The sequence below is a fragment of the Gossypium hirsutum genome, chromosome A05, assembly GCF_007990345.1.
Source record: "Gossypium hirsutum isolate 1008001.06 chromosome A05, Gossypium_hirsutum_v2.1, whole genome shotgun sequence".
Taxonomy (NCBI): domain Eukaryota; kingdom Viridiplantae; phylum Streptophyta; class Magnoliopsida; order Malvales; family Malvaceae; genus Gossypium; species Gossypium hirsutum.
This window is the reverse complement of record NC_053428.1, coordinates 29040336-29061779: the sequence shown is the minus strand read 5'-3', so window position 1 is coordinate 29061779 and position 21444 is coordinate 29040336. Positions and strand designations below refer to the sequence as shown.

The 21444-nt window shown below is 32.5% G+C and overlaps 2 protein-coding genes across 7 annotated transcripts; one reads left to right on the top strand and one right to left on the bottom strand.

Moving 5' to 3' along the window:
• The first annotated feature begins 2988 nt into the window (after positions 1-2988).
• LOC107957556 (protein WHAT'S THIS FACTOR 9, mitochondrial) lies at positions 2989-5866 on the top strand. The gene is made up of 2 exons (XM_016893094.2): positions 2989-3418; positions 4385-5866. Exons 1-2 carry the CDS (start codon positions 3141-3143, stop codon positions 5385-5387), a joined length of 1281 nt encoding a protein of 426 aa, XP_016748583.1. The 5' UTR covers positions 2989-3140; the 3' UTR covers positions 5388-5866.
• Positions 5867-7799: 1933 nt separating this feature from the next.
• LOC107957555 (exocyst complex component SEC3A) lies at positions 7800-20027 on the bottom strand. Of its 6 annotated transcripts, none has more exons than XM_016893089.2 (26): positions 19717-20008; positions 19218-19288; positions 18424-18504; positions 18165-18232; positions 17872-17974; positions 17422-17573; positions 16492-16609; positions 15889-15993; positions 15460-15561; positions 15232-15369; positions 14857-14985; positions 14685-14765; positions 14526-14600; positions 14245-14418; positions 14021-14183; positions 13839-13888; positions 13500-13670; positions 13335-13414; positions 11999-12080; positions 11692-11789; positions 11489-11597; positions 11328-11396; positions 10980-11045; positions 10810-10899; positions 10477-10590; positions 7800-8195 (listed from the first exon to the last, which is right to left on the bottom strand). In XM_016893089.2, exons 1-25 carry the CDS (start codon positions 19889-19891, stop codon positions 10480-10482), a joined length of 2661 nt encoding a protein of 886 aa, XP_016748578.1. In that variant the 5' UTR covers positions 19892-20008; the 3' UTR covers positions 7800-8195; positions 10477-10479. The 6 variants fall into 6 exon arrangements, with proteins under 6 accessions (XP_016748578.1, XP_016748579.1, XP_016748577.1 ...); XM_016893090.2 differs by lacking the exon at positions 7800-8195 and adding an exon at positions 10288-10361; XM_016893088.2 differs by lacking the exon at positions 7800-8195 and having other exon boundaries at positions 10288-10590; positions 19717-20027.
• Between the last annotated feature and the right edge of the window lie 1417 nt (positions 20028-21444).

The window sequence follows — 21444 nt, the reverse complement described above, 5'->3', positions numbered from 1 at the left end:
TAATATTGTAATGACTTTGACGATGCCAACAACTAAACTTGGATTTTTAAATTTAAAAAGTAAAAGAACTAAATTTCTGAAAATATAAGTAGAGGGATTAAATTCTAAGTGTATAGAAAGCACAGTTGCTTGGAGTATATTTTAACGTTATTGCAATGCTTAATTGAAATCAAGGGTGAATCTAGAGGGGAAGTAGAGTCTTGGCCTCCAAAAAATAGGAATTTTTTAATTTAATCACTATAAATGATTAAATTATAAAATAACATATAATAAAATTATACTTTGACCCTTTAAAAATAAAAAATAAGTATATTTAGTCTCTTCAAAAATAATAAAATAATATTTTAATATCTCAAAATTTTATAATTGAATTTCCCCTCTAAAAAATTTCTCATTCGCCCATGATTGAAATATTCTTGTTTGTTTTAGAAATTCACACCACCAAGCTCGTCATTTGTTAACCTAAAACAGTTGTTAATTAAAAAGTTAAGCGCTACCAAAAGTGATCCGGAAAGTTGACACTTCTCCAAATATTATGATGAAGGAAATAAAAAAAGAAGACACAAATATTGATTAGCCCATTTTGAGATAGACTATGCCCATGGACGCAAACACCATCATCATGTCTTTCTTTCATCTTTCATCTCTTTCTACTTATTCTTGAATTGCTCCTAATTTATTTAATTTTCACTTTCAGATTCAAGAATTCGATTCATATTTGGCCTCATCATTTCAAAATTCATCTAATATCGGCCAAAATTTTATTTCCTTTGGTTGTTGAATTTTTAGAGTTGGTTCTATACATTTTAACAACTTGAAATCTATTCATCTGTTGCCCTCTATATTATAATTTACTACTTAAAAATAATATTTATCTTTGACCATATGTAAATATATATACTTGATTATAATTACTAAACACTAAGGGGGGTTTGGATCGCCAAATCTTAGATAATGTTCTGTAATAAGATTATAGGAAGAATGTGAGATTAACTTGTTTATTTTATTTGGTTGAAATATAAGATACATGTGTTTAATTGACGGAATGTAATATTACCTAGAAGTACATTTTATTCAATTGCCCTTGTTATAGAATTTTTTTTTATAAATTTAGTTCTTTTAATAATTTTTTAGCCTCAATTTCCATAAATTATGATAAATTATTAGAATTCTTACTCTTTGCCAAAATTTATATATTAATAAATAAATATATTATATTGAAATAAATTTATAAATCATAATTATAATAGTTGATGAAAAATTATTACAACATCAACCATAATTAATATATTAATAAATGAAATATAATGATTATAATTATAATGTATGATATCAACTAGTTCATTATTAAGGAAAAATACTTTTATTTTTATTTTTAATTAGTCTTAAACTTTATTTAACATAGAAGCTTAAATTGATAGAATAATAAAAACAAAATGTAAGTAAAGATCACACATGTACTTTAAGATTACTTAAAAAATGGGTCATAATGAATTACAATTTATATTATGAGATGACCGGAATGTTGAAATTTAATATAGTATTATACGTCATAATATAATATTGTATTCAGGGAACCAAACACCAGTTAAAGATATTCATGTATCTAATAGGGCCTAGACTCAATTTAACAAATTTCCAGACCCGAAAAAGTAGATTTTCGGTCCTCAAAGTATAATAAAAATAATTTGTATTTAAATTTGATTATAAAAATATTTATAAATTTGAATTATTGAATAATAAATTATGTCGGCCAGAGATTGAAAATACAAAACCTAAACATGGTTGGGGCGAAGCACCTGGCTCATTTACCTTACTTTGTTCATTGTATAAAATTTGAGTTTTTCGACTATTGATGATTAACGTTTCACTATATTATTTTAAATATAATTGATTATTTTAACTACAACAAATTTCCATCCAAACACTTTCACTGCAACAAATAATGATAATCTATACTTATATATTAAAAGAGTGTCTATGCTATTGCCATGGTGACAGGACAGGAGAAAATGCCTTAAAAGCAATTGGTAGAAATAAATAATGAATAATTCTAAATTGTTGCTTATACAATTAGATCCCTATTTGAAGCATTTAAAATGTTGAATTAGGTCCATGCCTCTAATTAATTAATTAATGTAATTTGTTTCTAAATTTAGACTAAAATAATTATTTTTGAGCAAAATTAAAATAAGTTATATTTCTTCAATTTTAGTCTCTCTATTATACTTAAATTTGAGATTTACTTTTTATACTTTCATTTCTAATATAATTTGGTCTCTATATTTTTTATAGTATTATTGATTAGTTCAAATAGTTAAAATCATTAACTTTTCGATTAAAATATTACGTAATTATATTAAAATAAAAAGTAGATGAATTAAATTCTAAAAAAGTATTGACTTAATTTTTGGGTAAGCAAAAGCAATAAAACCCTTTTTGAAAAAAAGAAAACAGGCATCAATTACTAGGAATTAATTGTTGATGGCATAAGATTACTTACAAATTGGCATGTTGAAACTTTCCTTTGTACGAGCTTAAGTTAGTAATCGATTTTTTTATTATTGAAGTTGTAGTTACATGAAAGTGGGCATGAGAACTAGCCTTGAAACAATTTTTTAATAGATGGAAAATGTAAAAAAACTAGTTAAAAGAGACGGAAAAGAAAATTAAAAAAAAAGAATATAAAAGAAAAAATTAAATTACTCAAAATGAAAAATATGAGGATTAGTTGTAGAATTTAACTTAAATTTTTATTGAAATGATGATTTAACATACCACATCAGGTTGTTGTTACACCGTTAACGACAATTAACTGCTCAAACACTAAAATGTTACAATATTTTAACTTAAGTGACTAAAACGTAATATCTCAAACATAAATAACTAAAACGTAACGTGAGATAAAATAAAAACGACTATTTTAATAGTTAACCTTAAAAATAAAACATCAAGTTACAATTTTAAAAATATCAAATTTCAATATAGTGGATACACTAAAATCAAAATTAGACCAAACGTAAACGACTGAAAAGCACTGCTCCAGTTCTCTCAGTAGGGAAAAGAAAACTAAACAAAATTCACCAAAGACTATACGTTTTTCGCTTTAATTGGTGATACTTTTGCAGCTGCTACAAATAATGTTCAAAGTCAAAATATTTGTTTCCTCCATAAAAAACCTACTTTCACATCCCCAATTTGAGCATCAACAATGGAGGGGCATAGTGAAAGTGAGGTTGAAATGGGTTAAGAATCGTAGCCTTGACCACGTGATTGATACCGACACCGATCTCAAAGCGGCTTGCCTCTTGAAGGATGCTATTAAACGCTCGCCCACCGGTTTTCTCACTGCCAAGTCTTTTGCCGATTGGCAAAAGCTCCTCGGCCTCACTGTCCCCGTTCTTCGCTTCTTGCGTAGGTATTTTTTGGCCTCATATCCTCCATTTTTTAAATGCCCTTTAGCTGGTTTTGCAACGATGAATAGTTTTTTCTTTTCTCTTTTAAAAAGCTTCATTTTAATTGCTATTTCTGTTGTTTACTTTTTGCATTGTAATGTAGCAGTTGTTATACATGATAAAATCATTATTTATATTATATGAAAAATTGATTAAATTTACATCAAAATCACCCTTTTTGTTACAAAGAAATTTGTGCTTTTAGTTTTGATTAGCCAATATATTTGTATTTTTCTTTTTAATGGCAGAAGCACAAAGCAATGCCCTATATGTAGGTTTTGGCATTAGTGAATCCTTTTTGGTGGGTAATTTGCTGTGTTGTTATATCTCGTGATACCCGGACACTTCATTTTTCTTAAAATATTTGTATTCGACTCCATATTTCCGATCATAGCTCCTTCAAAATACACTGAAAAACTTAGAAGAATTTGAACATACTCGTCTAAGACATATATATATATATATATCTGTATTTGGCACTCACCTCAAGCCTGATTAACATAACTTGGTAGACATTGTCAAAAGAGTGGTTTTCCTTGTTTAGTAAAGTGATATTAACTTGAGTTGAATATGTAGAATAGTAGTTGGAAATTGAAAATTGGTTTTTCCGACTCTGTTTTAAGTGTCCTACTCTGTTTGACGAATTCCCACATTGCTGTGTTGTTATATCTCGTGTTACTGGACTCTTTTACATTACAATGGCTATAAACTGTAGAGTAAAATTGTTCAAACACATAAAAACTTTGAAAATTTTGAGCATTCTAATGTCAGGCATATATACCCATATCTTGCACTAACCTCGAGCATGAGTAACATAAACCATTTGGCACTAACAAGAGACCTTGTTTAATAAACTGGTATTGACTATGAGTTGAATACGAAGTATAGCAGTTGGTGATTGCAAATTGGTTCTTCTGAATTTGTTTTAGGTACCGTACTCTCTTTGAAGAATTCCCACATGCACGTTACGCGAATTTGCCTTGCTTTCGATTGACGGGCACTGCACTCTTGTTAGATTCTCAGGAGCAAAGCATACACCAAGCGCATGAGAATGATACCATAGAGAGGCTTTCAAAGGTGCTTATGATGATGAGAAGTAGGACTGCACCTCTTCAGTCCCTTCATTCCTTGAAATGGGATCTTGGTTTGCCAGATAACTTCGAAAAAGTGTTGATGCCGAAATACCCTGATCATTTCAGTTTCGTTAAGGCACCAACTGGTGTTTCAGCTTTGAGACTCAAACAATGGCGCGAGGAATTTGCTGTTTCAGCATTGGAAAAAAGTAACGAGGGTGAGGAGATGGGAGATGAGTACAGGCAATTTAAGAGGGGCCAAACCACATTAGCATTCCCGATGAATTTCCCAAGGGGTTATGGAGCACAAAAGAAGGTGAGAGCTTGGATGGAGGAGTTTCAGAAGCTTCCGTACATATCTCCGTATGAAGATTCTCGGCATATTGATCCTAATAGTGAGCTTATGGAGAAAAGGGCTGTTGGTGTATTGCATGAGTTTTTGAGCTTGACAATTCATAAGAAGACCAAGAGGAACTACTTGAGAAGCTTGCGAGAGGAGCTGAACATCCCGCATAAGTTTACTCGATTGTTTACTAGATATCCTGGGATTTTCTACCTCTCGTTGAAGTGCAAAACGACGACTGTGGCTCTCAAGGAAGGATACAGACGGGGAAAACTAGTGAATCCACATCCTCTTGTTCATCTAAGACATAAGTTCTATCACGTAATGAGGACGGGGCTTCTTTATCGTAGTAAAGGTGCGAATCTGATACCTCGAGAAGACATTTTGCTGAAAGACATGGAGAATAGAATGGAAGACAAAGAAGAAGAAGGTGATGATGATGATGAAGACGAAGAATATGAAGAGATTGAAGCAGGTGATGAATATGATGAGGAAACCTCTGATGTGGAAGATTAATTTTGTAAAGAGTAATATGATTACATGATAGATTATATTGCGGCTACATTGAAAGAGTCATGTGATTGATGATTTCTTAACAGCTATGTTAAATTTATTTTTCTCAACAAAAGAGTTGGTTATTTTAAACTGATGTATTAAGAGGTGTATAAGGATTATAACACTTCTACCAAACGAGGCATCATATGTTTTGGCTCCTAGTTGTGTAACTGAAATTTGGCCACATCCTCCTATCATCACTACAGAGGAAAGAAGAAAAAAAAAACTTGCTTGGATTGATATTTGTGGGCTAATAATACTGGTTAGAGTAATGGTGAACTACTTCAGATTTTTTCCTTTAGATAGGGTTTTCTTTGGATCTAGAGTGACTGCATTTTATTGTATATTTTTTTTTTTGTTATCTTTGTGGTGGATACACTTTAATTCAATGTAATGTAAGAGGTAAATGTAGGGAAATGTTTTGCTGGCAGTTTTTATCATTAATATCCACTTCAATGGAATTATACTCTGTGCTAGGTTGATGCTAGATATTTAAATCATCGGAGTCTCTGCTTTCGGTTACTTTTTTCTGTTCACAAAGATACATGTTAACTTTGTTCATAGTAGATTCTGCATTGCTAGCATTATCTTTTAAAATTGAAATCAACAACACTGAGATTGATATCAAATTTAAGCAGTAAGCTATTTGTGTATTTCATTTGGATGAAACCACTTTTCTACTATTTCATCTATTGGCGGCTTAGAAGTCCTTTACCATTCTCAGAGGAAATCATGAAAGCTGCCAGGTATGAAGTCTGCATCTTCTTTTACTTTTTCCCTCATCCACACACATACACACAAAGTTTGAAATTTTTGGTGTTATATTTTTCATACCTGAGTCTCAATTCAAGCTCTAATATGAGCTTTTAACCAATTATTGTAGTAAATGTCAAGCGAAATCTTTAGTCATTCTTTTCTCTTGCCAGATCACTCAAGTTTATGGTTTTTATGTTGAATGCCTGCGAAAGTGAGTTTTTATTGCTTAAGCTTCATTTGAAAGGGTGTAGTAATAATAGCCTTAAATGTGCTAGCTCTACTAAATGTCTATTCATTATCATTTTTGTCTTCATGATATTTCTTAAACTACGCTTATTTCTAGTTAAGAAAATAAATTGGTACTGTATTTGCTTTGATTGTAGTTGCTTCTTTCTCTTGCCAATCCGTGATAATACTTTTTACAATGCTTTGCTTACAGATATGGAAATGCTAATGTTTGGAAGATCTTTACTGACCATTTTGACTATTTTCCATTAACTGCTTTGGTGGGTAGAACTAATATGAGGTGCAAACTGTTTTGATTTCAATTAATAGCAACATAAATTTTAGGAAAGAAAGAACTAAGGACATGCATATTGGCCTTAGTCCCTTTGATGTTTGGCATTTATGTTTTAATTGTATTTCATTTGGCTTTGCAATTGAATACTCTTATTGTGCTCCATATTTTTTATTATCGTGGTACTAGACTACTATATTATATTAGCTTTGATCATATTCATTCTATCTGAATTTTAAGTTTTGAGAACTCATTTTGTCTTTCTGGTTGGGCAAGAAAAAGTTGGGATTTATAGCTTGCTACCTTTATCCTGTTTCATTTTGAAATCATTCTAAATAGGAACTAGAAGTCTCTTACTTTAAGAAATGACACCAAATCTTTTTGAAATGTTATGGAAGCAATTAGATTTTTCTTGTATTTAACGTTTATTGTAAAGTCAAGATAAACGACTGTATTGTTCTATTGTTTTATTCCTGGCTAAAAAGATGTATTGCCTTCGTAATGTTCAAACTCGACTTTGTACCTCTTAGAACAAAAGGGAAATGATGGTAGTTAAAATGCTATTGTTGTTTCTGTTCACTGATGTAGTGTTTTTTTTCTTCATCTTAGGTGTCTGCATGGTTGATTGTCCTTTCAATTGAAACCGTGGATAACATAAGAAACTTTGACCGTGTTCAAGAGGTTCCTCACGAAGGCCCCATGTGTGATTTATTGTGGTCTGATCCAGATGATCGATGTGGTTGGGGCATCTCACCTCGTGGTGCTGGCTATACTTTTGGTTGGTAACTAATGTTTGGAGTGACCATTCTTCAAGTTTTTGTTGTTGTCTTGCCTTTTTTGTTTCAGTATTTTAATATCAAAAGTTTAAGTTCTTGTTTGTAGGATATATCTGAATAATTCAATCACACAAACAGCTTAAAATTGATTGCTAGAATTCATTAACTAGTTATGGATGGGTTTAACTGGGCACATGTAATCATTCATGATTCTTACAAGTTAAGCTCTTATTATTTTTTGCTTATATGCTTGCTCGGGTTTATGAATTCCCAATTATTTCCTTGTAACAGGAACGAAAGGTGGTAAACGTATTTAGTGCCCCTAATTATTGCTATCATTGTGGGAACAAGGCTTTGATTTTGGAATTCGATGATTGCAAGAGACACATTCATCCAGGTCTTTCTTCCCCCATTTCACTCTTTTTCCTTTTCCTATCATTGCACACAAATTAAGGTAAAAGAGCAATAGCTAAGTTTTGAAATTGAATTCCCGGATGCCTCTTCCTAGTGTATGTAAAACCATTAAGTTCATCTGGCTACAGTTTGATCCAGCTCCAAGGAGAGGAGAACTCGATGTTACTTGTAGAATGCCCGATTATTTCCCCTCCCCTGAAGGAATTCTCTGATAACTGGTTCAAGATACTTCACTTTTCCTCCACTACTCCTTCCTGTTACACAGGTAGTTGCCAATCCTTTGCCAAACTATGTTGCATCTACTACCTGCCAATTTTTACATTCTTTTTTCTTCAATGATGAGTACCGAAAGCATGTTTATTAGTCTAGCAAGATGGCCTCTAATGTTACACTTGAGTATTCTGTCTAAAAAATTGTATAGCTGATGAAAGACACACCATCATAATGTAGATTTTTGTGTCTGTTTTTGATTTTTTGTATTCCCTATCCTTCCGTTTTTATTCTTCTTAGCCTTTTGGGCTCTACTGAAGATGGATTTTATTTGTTACACGGACTTGGATGTATATGAGCAGGTATCCTACATATGTATGTTCATAGTTTGTTTAATTTTTTCCCCATATATTCGGAGTATCACTGGAAGGCCATATCGTCATACTTATATGCAGAAATGAGTCAAGCACATGTTGAACAGAAAAAAGAATATGAAGAGTCAGAGCAACGTGGGGTGTTTTACCTTTTTAGTTTGGATCGTTTTTTTTTCTTTGCTTTAGCTTATACTTTTAGGAGATATTTTGTGAGATAATTTTTTCTTCTTTGGCTTTGGAAACGGCCTTGAAAAATGGGTTGATTTCCTTTTATTAGTAAAACATTTTTTTTCGATTAAATCACTTTAGGGGCATAAACTTGGCAATTCTTCTCATATTGGGGTCTTAACATTTTTCTTGATCCAAGTTAGGTCTTGAACATGGCAAATGTTCTTATAGTGAGACCTAAACGTTTTTTTTTATCCAAGCTAGTCCTTGAAAACCATAAAGTTTAGGCCCCAATGTAGGAATAATTGTCAAGTTTAGGCCTCAACGTGGGAACAACTGCAAAGTTTAGGGATTAACTTGAACAAAGGAAAGTTTAACCTCAATGTGGGAAAAGTTAAGTTCAAGTCTGAATGTGAAAATAATTGTCAAGTTCATACTCTAATATAAAAGGAATTACGAAGCTCAGGCCTCAATAAGTGATTTAATCTTTTTTTTTTTTCACAAAACTATTTTTCATGACAAACATATAAGGAAAAATATTTTTCAATTTTTTTTTCTTGTGAAATAAACAAATCCTATACTAGAGATATGAGAATGGCCTGATTTGTGGATGGTTAGCATAAGTTATGTCAAGTAGGATTCCAAAATAGAAATTTAAAACTTTGTATCCTAGAGGGATATGGTATATATTGCCAATAACTAGCAGATAAAAAAAGGTTTAACATAGGTTTTAGCACAAGCAAGCATTTGAAATCGGATCTAATTTTGGGTTTAGTCCAATTGATTCATAATATTCTAGTTTCAAATAAAATACGACAGTACTATTTGGCTAGGAAGGTGGACGAAGGCGACCATGATAAATAATAATTATTAAGTGAATAATTCAAAACACTTCTTGAATTTGTTAAGTTTGTAAATGTTATATGAAAATAGTAAATTGTTATGACATTACATATATGATAATATATTTTAAAAATAATATAATTTAACTTAACAAATTTAACAATCATGTTTGGAATGATTTGGATCAAGAATGAAATTTTAAAATTTGAAAAATATAGATTAAAAATCATCAAATTGAAGTGCAAAGTTTAAATCTGTAAGTTATGCATATTATAAGGTGGTTATTAGAATTAAGAACTAATATGGTCTTTTCATGCTTTGCAATAAGTTGATTATTTGTTTGTATCATATTATAAAGTAAAAATTTAAAGGGTAAAACATACTCGAAGCAAGGTTCATAATTGGATCGGTTTCAAATCATTGGCTGTATGGTTTGATTAAATAAAATCATTAAAAATTATAAAAAATAAAAAACTGTTTCAAGTAGTTTTTAGATTGACTCATTTGGTCCATATCGATTTGTTAGTCAATTGATCTAATACTTCTCTCAGGATTAGTATCCAATTAGTCCACTTCGGTTTAAAAATCATGACTCCAAATCTTTATATATTTTGTATATTTAGATTTTAGTCTTTTTTCTCTTTTATTTTAAAAAAATTAATTTCTCTATGTTTTGAATTTAAAATCTACTTTCAAATAATATATAGTCACTTAACAATATTATAAAAATATAAAAAATTATGTTAAATATAAAAATATAAAAAATTATGTTAAAAATTAAAGTATAAAAATTGAATACAAAGTTTATATATTAAAGGATTAAACCATTTTTATAAAAATGGAAAATAATAAAAAAAGAATGGTGGGTGTGTGCCACCTGTCATCAAGAAAGTCCTTTAATAGGTATATAGATCTAAAGCAAAAGCTAATACAGCAGCTATCGACTCCAAATAGAAGCACAAAAATGGATTTTGTACTGGGGGAATACTTACCCTTTACAAGGAAGCAAGAAGATTTCTTATCTCGCTGACCGAAGGGATGCTTTCCGTCGGGTAAATTCTGGCTGCAAGTTGGGTGATGCCAACGTATTTGTCCATAAATGCTTTCTGTCAAATTCCCAATCAAAATGAATGAAACAATCATAAGTTTCTTTTTCGGTACAAAAGAGGTTGTCCGAAATGGGGCAAAGGATTGCCATGCAACAGTCATGGCCAATGCATACTCGGAATACGAATATGGGGATGTGATCTTTCAAACTCATGCTAGACATGTATTGCTGTTCCACATTCTTATCCGAATTTGAGTAACATAGGAAGTTAGCTTACCTTGCACATTTCCCACAAGGAGGGTAACAATTCCTGGGATGTTAAGCTCTTCTGCAACTTCTTATGCATTGCAGCGATAGACTTGTCAAACTGAAAGAGACAAGTAAAGATATAGATTCCACTCTTCGGAACTAAGGACAACATGTTGGGAAAATTGTTGATCAACTCACCCCAGATAAACTGGATTTTAGCATCTTCCGGAATTCCATTTTAGACAATCCAAGCTGGAACTGTATCTGAAAATTTTCAAGGACACAATCAGCCAAATCATTCATTTGTCTTATGGATGGCGGCGATGTCTAACACACAAAACTCACTGATTTCCTTTTTGTAAAGGAAAAAGAGATTCAATTTTTAATATGATTCCGGGTTATGTAAACACAGGATGGAAATATGATACACCCTATTCATTATTCTGTAAAATTAGTGAAAAGTTGGATTGATACTCTTGGGGAGTTAGCTGAAGAGACAATGGATAAATTATGAACATGGCAAAACAATGTTATTAACACACTGACCTCTTCCGGTGAAACTGTAAACATTAAATCCTTAATCTTCCGAGCAAACTGGAAAAGTCGCTCAAATTGCTGCAAACATGGAAAGCTTTTTCAGTACACCACAATTATTTAACATCACTGCTCAACAAGTAAATTAGAAGCCACCAAAGTGGATTACTTACAGAATGTATTAACATGTTGATATGACGCATACATGCTTCCTCATAGGCTCCACTTGCTTGTTGATAAAATTTGGCTAAGGTGGGCACAAAATTGGCTACGTCATACAAGCTGTGAAGTGCACATGAAAGAAACAAAGAAAATCACCTTCCACGATATATATCCACATCCATGGAAAAAAAAAAAGAGAGAGAATTAAACAAACCTATTTAGAAATGCTGCATAGTTTTCCAAAAGAAATATATCGTAGGTTTTGGGATCTGTTTGTGCAACTTTTTCGAGAGTCACAAATATAATACTAACCTGCCAAACAATATTGAATTGAAAAATCCTTTCATTAATAAAGCCTTATCGTTGAGCTTATTTATGACCCATGACTCAATTTCATGCAATGGTATGCTGATAGTAAGCAAATCTAGACCTTAACACAACATGCTTAAATCTTATCATTATGTTAAGGTTAATGAATGTTCCATCTCGAGCTCACTTAACAAGGGTGAAATGCGACTTACAAGTTTTGTGTATGCCTGATCAACCAAGTCCCTAGATTGTCCCTGGGCGTACTGTTCCATGCGGATGGCTAGAGTTGCAAAGCTGTGCATAAGAACATAAAAATTGTTTAAAACCAACTTAAGTAATAATCCGAGCATCAGTTAAGTATATTAAACCCAGCATCAAATAAGAACGTTTCAAACTTGTAAATAGACAATCCAAAGTATTGCTTTAGTACTGTTTGGCTGCAAGAATTGCAACCGTTCAGAGGCTGTTTGATTGTAGGGATTATAACTGTTCCATATACTTTAAACTTACTAGCAAAAACTAGAAAATTGGGGCCTAAGCCATGTAGTACACCAATGGATACCAATTCATAGTTTATAAAGGAAGATAGTGATCTATCTGAAGATCTTGAGACGAATAAAAGACTAGTCGGCAAATTGAAATTCCCTTATAGTGTGACTCGTCCTAACATTGCATATTATGTTAGTATTGTAAGTTAATTCATGTATTCACTAAGAGTCAAACATTAGACAACTTCGGAGTAGATTCTATGTTATTTAAAAAGTGCTCCACTATGTGATCTATTATATAAGAATCATGAAGACACTAGCATTGAGTATTTCTTAGATTTAGATTGGGCTGGATCCAAGGAAAAGAGATCCACTACAAGATAGTGCTTTTGTTGGAGGAAATTTGGCGTCATGGAGAAAGAAGAAACATAAAGTAGTGTCCTAATCGAGTGTAGAACCATAATACAGAGCTATGACACAATACATGAGTGAGATTGTAAGGGTGCACCAAACTATTAAGTGAGGTGGGTTTAAAGACTTCATTGCCAACAAAACTGTGATGTGACAATCAAGCCGTTCTTAATATTTTTTCTAGTCTCATGTTGCACAAATGGATCAAGCACATTGAAATAGATTGTCACTTTGTTTGTAAAAAGATTTAATAAAACTTAGATCTACAAGCTTTGCCAAAACTGGGACCAATAATGGGCTCAAATTGATTATGTTTATAATAAGTTAAGCATGATTAGTATTATGCAGGGGAACTTTAGAGAATAGTGGATGTAAATATCATAGGACATTTGTAAGTATTATCTTATTTATTTTGATTTTCTTTCCATTCTAGTTAGGTTGTAACTAGCATAAATTTAGACCTTGAGATAGAATGCGATACACATTCACTCTATCTTTTCTTTTCAATTTCGTTTCTTTTTCTTGATTTGTTTCACAAACTAACCATTAATGAAAAACAATTACCATGCATATTTTCTTTGAATATTTATCAGAACTGGCCTCAAATTAACCATCTCTGCATTCTCACAAAGACTAAGATTCACTTTACCGAGGTATGTATGGTAAGATTCCCATTTGACGCACATTATGCTCATTTCTTTCAATTTGATGACAAGCCTCATCAACAAACTGCAAATGCAATTGCAGCCTAAACAAGTTATTTTCATACTAAATGCAAAAGGTCATAAAATTCTCAGTTTCCAAACAAACATACCCGGTTGAACTGCAAAGAAATTTTTGACGCTAGGTAACCAAGCAAGACACGTACAAATCCTGCTGCATCAGCTTGCTGGCCAGATAGATAGCGCTCTGTTATCAAATGCATCGATATGCAACGTAAAGGATCAATCTTGTATGCCCAATCCACTACAGCGTAAAAATCTTCCTGTAATTCAGAAACATCAAAAAAATGTGCTAATAGAAACCAAAGGAAAACAAGTACAATAGACATTCATGATTTAAAATGTAATAGTAATTCCATAAACTCAAAAATAAATAAGGAACACAACAAGGAGCAACAGAATCTATCCGCAAAAAAATCCAATATGCTTACATGAATTCCATCAAGCAAATCTTGAAGTGATTCATTTAATGATTGCAGATCTGCAGATTTTACATTGAAAATCATATATAAACTAACATAGAAAAATCATATAGTTTCTTTTTTTGAGATTTTGAATTAGAGGAAAGGGAGAATGCGTCCAACAAATTATAAAGGCACAAGAAAATGATTACCGGCCTTGCTGTCATTGCTATCCATGTTCATAATTCCCAGATCATCATTGGATCCTCTTTTATTACCATTAGCACCAACTCCTGGGGGAACAAGTGCAGGAACTTCAAAGCACATGAAGTGTGCTAAGAAAGAACTCTGCCGTTTAAGCCATGAAGGAAAAAACTGTAATAAATTAAGACTTGCGAAAAGATTCAACCTAAACTACATGCAAAAGGAACATTACCTCATCTACAAGTAATGGAATGAAAATCGTCAACATTTTGATATAAGCATCGGAGAGTCCAGAAGTGTCTGTACTATTCCCAATTTGATTGCCACCTGGGGAACCTTCCAGCCAAGTAGTTGGACTTATTGATACTTTTGTACTGGCACGAAGTTCATTGGCAAATTCACGAGCCTAAACAGAATTTTAATTCCTTATCAAGCACTGTAACCAGAATAAAGTTCAAATGAGAAATGCATTTCTTTTCTAGATAACTATATGTTTAATTTTGCATTCCAAACCTCTCGGCGCAGAAGTAAGTTAAGGGAGCTACAATAAGCTTTCCTCAAAGGAAGCAAGCAATTTTTATCAAGACTCTGAGAGGGAGAAGGAACAAAATATCAGAAACAACCAAGGGGTGATGATATTTTACAGATTTTAGGGTTGATCAGCAATTTGACCTTTAAATGTTGCAGAAGGTGAGCATATATCCTGCATTTATATCGCAAGTCAGCATGATCAGGTTGCTTCAACTGTCCCCGCTGTTTGGAAAGCAGGTTAACCACATTAGGAATCCTTGCCACACAATTGACATAACACTTATCATCACGATGAATAACATGAAGGAAATACCTGAGAGAAGTAGTTTTTGTCACTCATCACAGAGTCCACCAAATTGGCAAAGTATTTTATCAAGAAACCAGAAGCTCTCCGGACAAATGTAGCTTTTAATTTTTCGAGTTCTGCCCGCTTCTCTTTAACCTAAAATAAAAGGCACAACAAACAGAGAGCTACTTTTATTCTTCAGTGGCCACATATATCGGATCAAATAGCAATACTAGTTCATTGCAAAGTAACTGAGTAAAAATTCCAAAAAAATCCAAAGTTAAAAACAGACATCGAAGTGATCAGCTTGGGTTAAACTAGACATGTACCACATAACCAACTGGATAATTTGCTTAACCATAAAACTGAAGAAACTGGGGGAAATGAGAGTAGAGTCCATACAGCTCGCATGTTTCCATAAGTGGAATCCAAGTTAGGAACTTCAAGGCCCCGTAAAGCTCCTGTTAACCACTCACATGCTTCAATATTTTGAGTCATGCGAGCCTCGTCAAACTTTCCTCTTGACATACATGTTGCATACTACATCAAATAAAAGAGGTTATTAGGAGGAATACAAGCGACATACCTTAGCTGAAGTCTAAACAAAAAACATAAAGATGGATAACATACCTCAGAAGGGACACATAATCGTTCAAGAAGCTTATCAAGTTCTTGGATGAGTGCTTTATTATTTACAGAATGCATCTCTAACTTATTGTTACGAGTTTCTATCTGTATATTGTGAAAAGAATTACAACCAGCATAAGAAGAGGTTAGATGTTGAAGTCAAGAATATATAGTTTCTATCTTCAGATTATCTACTTTTGGAAAAAAGTTGCAGCAGACTAGAAGCAAATAAATAATACAAATGGAAGTTAGAACTATCTTTGCTTCAGACAAGCTCCTGGTAGAGGGAAGTGTAAAACAAAAAACGTCAAAAGCCCCTTTCTTAAAATAACTAAGTTGAACCAGCGTGTAAGGATTTGGCATAATGGCAGGAACAATGACAGACAGAGAAGAACCCTACATTTTAACAGACTATGTACAAAAGGTCCATACCGACTCAATATCTTCTCTTATGTGTCGTAATTTAACATTGAATGTGCCTAACCATTCATCCATGTCATCAACACAATGAGTTGCCGCCTCAAGCCCTTGCAATACCTGAAAGACCAAATAACAGAAAAATTAATTTGGTGAGTAAGAAGCATATGATTAATAGAGATGAAAGCAACACCAAGATTTATAAAGAATTTTCAAAAAAACCAAATAATGTCCTGAACATATGAAAAATAATAAAAGCCACAAGGAAAGAGGGAAAATAAACAGAAGTTCCTCAAGCACAACAACATACTCATTGAAACTATTTAGGAGTAGACAAACACAATAAGAAGCTGTCATAGAAAAATGGCTAGAAGTCAAAGTGAAGAAATAGTGAAGTTGAGTACATCCGAACTGGGAGTAAAGAAGACCACATAGAACAATTGATAAGCCTGTTTGAAACCTAAAGCATATGGGTGTGGGACTGGATTAAAAAAGCTATACAGCATGGAACAACGGAGACCATTGATTCTTCATGGTCCCAACATGATGTTAGAGAGATTTGAGAATATACATGATGTAAAGGAAAAAAATTGAAAAGCAAAAGTAGAACGAAAATACCTCTTCAACTAAAGGCTCACTTTCCAACATGGCATGCACATTTGCTGCTTCCAGAGCAAGAAGCTCTCGCTTCAATCTTGCAGAAAATGCCTCAGCTTCACCAATTCCCATGACATAACTGTGTACCATGTTATGAGAATTTAGGATAGGATTAAGACCTTCAACATTTAGCGACTAAGCATAAAAAACAGTATATTGCTTTTCAGTAAGGCGAATGAAACAGATGAAGAAAAAGACATCAGGAATCATAGACTGCCATGGAACTATGACCACTACAAGAATCAATCCATATCTTCAAACACCTTTGGCTCTGTTTCTAAAATAATCAAAGATATTACTGACAAGATAAGGACCTCCTCCCCCCCCCCCCCGGGCCGCCTTTTCAAGGGGAATAGATATGACTTTAGCCATCTTTGAAATTTGGCAAATGATACATGAAAATAAAAATGAAAATGCAATGGTATAGAAACCTTACTCATCTGATATCTTTCTGAATCTAACCAACAATATATTAATACTTGCATATCAAATTTAAAGAATTGGGCTGCATGTATGTTTCATGCCTTACGTCTACTCTATCAATTGGCGTTACCATTCCGTACTTTAGAATGAAACTGGCTTTCACCGAAGAACCTTAGGACAGAATAGAGGAAATACATTAAGGGGCGAAGCCATAAAATTTTTGAGGGGCCAGATTTAAATTGTATATTTTTACAATAGTAAAAATGCAATTTCAACATTTTAATAGCCATCTTTATAACTTTTAAAGGATTAAATCAATTTTTTTAATCATTTTTGGGGGTCAAAGTGTAATTTTACAATTACTAATTTAAAATTTTATAAATTATAAAGGGCTTAAATAGAAGTTTTTCCATTTTAGGGGGGCCTGGGCCGTTGCCAGTCCCCCTGGCTTCGCCACCGAATACATACCTGCCCAAAAGGGCCTCCATGTCGTCTTCCTCTGCAGTGGAGATAAGATACTTTTCAACAGTCACCTTCAAGTCACTTTCTGCTACTCTAGTAGAAACTGGACCATGGCCAGCTTGCTGATTCTTTTGGGTAATAACTGAGGGTTTATTTTCCTAGATACAATATAAAAGTCAAAGACAAGAAAGAGAAGACAGATTCAGATAAAACTATTAAAATAAGATTTACTGAATCTTAGGGGAAATTAAATCTGCTTCAGATCAGAACTCAACAATATGAAATGATACTCATTAGAGAGAATATCCTTAAACTTTGTCACTTGGCAGAAGCAACAAAAAGATTATGTTATACACTAGACTAGAGAGTTTTTCCAATTACTCTAGAATTTGCATAAAAATGATTTAGAACTAATTCAATAGTAAAGAACTCGGAAAGAATAAAAATATGACTCACCTTAGCCCAAAGAGCCATCTCCACAACATCTATACCAACAACTTCGGGGAGACGACCAAATGCTTCTTTACAGACGTTTAAAATGCAGAATAAAATGCGGTTTCTACAAAAATATTGAAGAAAGAACATAGAAAAATCAATAACTATAACATCCAGTTGTAAAAAGAAAACTAAGAAAAGAATATAAGAATTGGGTTTTTTCAAAACCAAAAGGAAAGGACCATAAAAGGGGAAAAAGAGCTACCCTGACATGAAAAAAGTGATATCTTCAGTTCAGAGATATCTCAATTTACCTGTCATCAATGTTGCGCATGGTCCATTGAGGTGGAGCAACACTCTGACTTGAGAGGTTATCGAATCCCTAAAAGAAATCCAGTAAGAAGCAGAAGAAAAAATCTCAAGCAGGGAGAGAAACGGCTTCAACTTCAGCTGAATTACTTCATTAGGTAACATAAGCGCTAAGAATTGTTTGGCCTACTGAATTGACAAAAATCAAAGATCATACAGCTTTCAAAGCATATACTAATTCAAACAACAAAAAGAAGGGCTTACCATAGTAAAAGTACATCCACTGGGTTCATTAGTTATAACCTCCACCCTTGAAAGATGCTTCAGCTTGTACAACTTAGCAGGCTGCACAATTTAAATGATTTATATGTCAATCTAGAATAACTAAAATCCTTACTACTTAAGAACCTTGTCTTAATCAAATAGTACTCCTCCCTTTGTATTGGAAGTTATTGAATTTCGCTTTCTGTTTATACTAGAAATATTCTCTTTTCTTTAACGCTAAAAGAGGTGCTATAAATGATTCCGTGTTCCACACGAAGAGGTTGACAAATGACTAACTTTAGTTTCTATTTGTTTATTCTTTATTTTTTATCCGTAGTAAACTTCAGTAGAAAGTGAAAAGATATGATCCATATGAAAAATGAACAAAGCAAGCTCCTACTTTACCATGGTCCATGGCCATCTTCAGATAAGACTCTTGATTAAGCACAAATGCACTCTAAAGAAAACTAATTAGACCCTGACAATTCTTTTTGGTAACACTGAAATCTAATCTATAATGAACAATACTTAACTATATCAGCATAAGAAGCCTGAGGTGCACATAAATGCACCACCAAAGCCTTAACAAAGAACCAATAAACATAAAAGACAAAAGCCGTTTACAGGGAAGCCTAACCAACCATGCGATGGCCACTGTTAAGCTCTAGCAAGCTACCACGTAGTAACACCATAAAGCTTTAATAATGAACCATAAACCCACTAGATAATCTTTCTGCTTTTGTTCTTGTTTGTCCTAACACACATTGTCTAAAGGATTGCAATAAGAGAATTACCTCAATAACTCCTCCACTAGAATACTTCAATACTCGCAGAAATGCTTGCTTTTTGTGACCTTCTGATTTCACTGCACAAACCATAGTTATTGCATGAGAACATGAAAACTTGCACCTTCTCTAAGGGAAAAAGAAAAGGTTAAAATACTTCATATTTACTTGCATCTGGCTTCTGTGAAGAAAAACAAGCTTCAAGAATCCAACATTATTCAAAATAAAAACTCCAAAGGGGACAAATAAGGAACCAGATGCTACTTCAAATGTGATCATATTATGTAAATCAAAACCTTTAAGAAGTATAGTTTTTATTCCTTGAATTCGAGCTGTCCTATCGGTTGTGCACAATTTTACTATCTTTCGCCAGTAGTTCAACATCGTGTTTAGCACAATTCTAGCATAATCAAAGACATTACAAATGAAAAAAGAAAGTAAAAAAAAAAAATCCTACATCCTGCATTAAAGGAAAGAAAATACTTGTCAGATTACCGAAAAGACGTACAGCAAAGAGCAAGGACTCTAGGTTTAGCCATGTAGCTGGCCAATTTGCCAGATTTGCCCCATATCCCGCGGCGTTTAGCTACGCGAATTGATATCATGATCTTCTGCTTCGAACCTTCGATTGCAGCTTGGCAAGCTCGCCTTAGCTCCTCATCATCGGCGCTCGATTTCGCCATTTCGGTTTTGTTTCAACCCTCTCCTTCCTATGCGAGCTTTCCCTGGTGCCCAATCTCAAAGAGAGGAAATGTTAAAAAAAAAAAAAAAGTAATTAACGGTTAACGGACACAAACCAACAAAATGAAGAGGAAAACCGGTTGCGTTTCTTTTTCTTTTAATTTATGGATAGATGAAAATCATTTAAAATAAAGCATAATCACAAATTTAGTCCCTAATATTCATCTCTTTTGTCACTTTGGCTCTAATTCTTTTTTAGCACTCAGACTTCAAAATTTAGTCAAATTACTTTTCTTTGAATAAAAAATTGACTAAACTGTTAAAATTTTACTTGCAATGACATGAGAACATATGTGACAATCTATGTGTACTTCATAAAATTTCAAAAAAATCTATAAAAATAATAATAATTTCAAAAGTTTAAAAACTTAGTAAAATTTTTTAAAAGAATGTCCAAGTTAGCAATAAAGTACATATGGATTACTGTAAAATTTTAACAATTCAATTAATTTTTCTTTAAAAAAAGTAAATTGAACTAAATTTAAAAGTTGAGAGCCAAACTAAAAAATATATAACAAAAATAATTAAATAAAAGTAAATAAAATTAGATTTACCATTATGCCTGAAATAAATTACTAGTATTTAAATCAGATTTGTCTAGTTAATTTTGCCTAAATAATGGTGCGGTAATAATTCATTTTATCTATATTATATTTAAACCCCTGTGATTATTTTTAATTGAAAAATAGCTAATTTTTTTTATAAAAAAACAAATATTACTATAAGAATATATTTAAATTCAAAATAAAATTAAAATCTCTAAGATTTTTATATCTTAATTTTACTATTTCAATCAAATCTTTATTTAATTTTTATAACTATGATTTTACACTATTTTTTTCATCTACATCAAGGTTGTGTCATAATCTAATTTTCTTTTATTTTATTAATGATACACCAAAACATTGTTGAAAAAAATTCATGATAATGTTGAGATTATTATCTTTTAAGGAATATTTAAATTGTTATTTGATGTATTGGTGAAGATTTTTAATTTCGTAAATAAAATTAAGAAATAGGTTAGTATGTCATTTTTAGCTTTTAATTTTCTTTATATTATTAATTAAGGATGTATGCTAATTAGATTTGTTTATGGTTTGGGTAGGCCGCCCGATAGCTCGACTCAACTTGGGGTGAGCTTGGACATAATTTTTTATGTCTTAGGTTAGTTTAACTCGACTCAAATTCAATTTAAATAATAAAAATATTTTATTAATTTTTGAACAGTGAAACGAGTTTTTAAGCAAATCGGGCCAAGGCGGAAGTAACTTGAGCTTGAAAACTTTTTAAAATCAGACCACAGCCTGACTCATAGGTAGGTCTAATACTATTAGTATATGTAATATAGGAAAACCCAATTTCTAAGGCGCTTTTATTTTGGGCACTTAAAATGAAATCCTTTCAATTTCGTTACTCAATTTTTAAAACAGTTTCATTTTAGTCGCCCACCTATTAAATCTCTAACAACAGTTAACTTGTATATGCTACATCATGT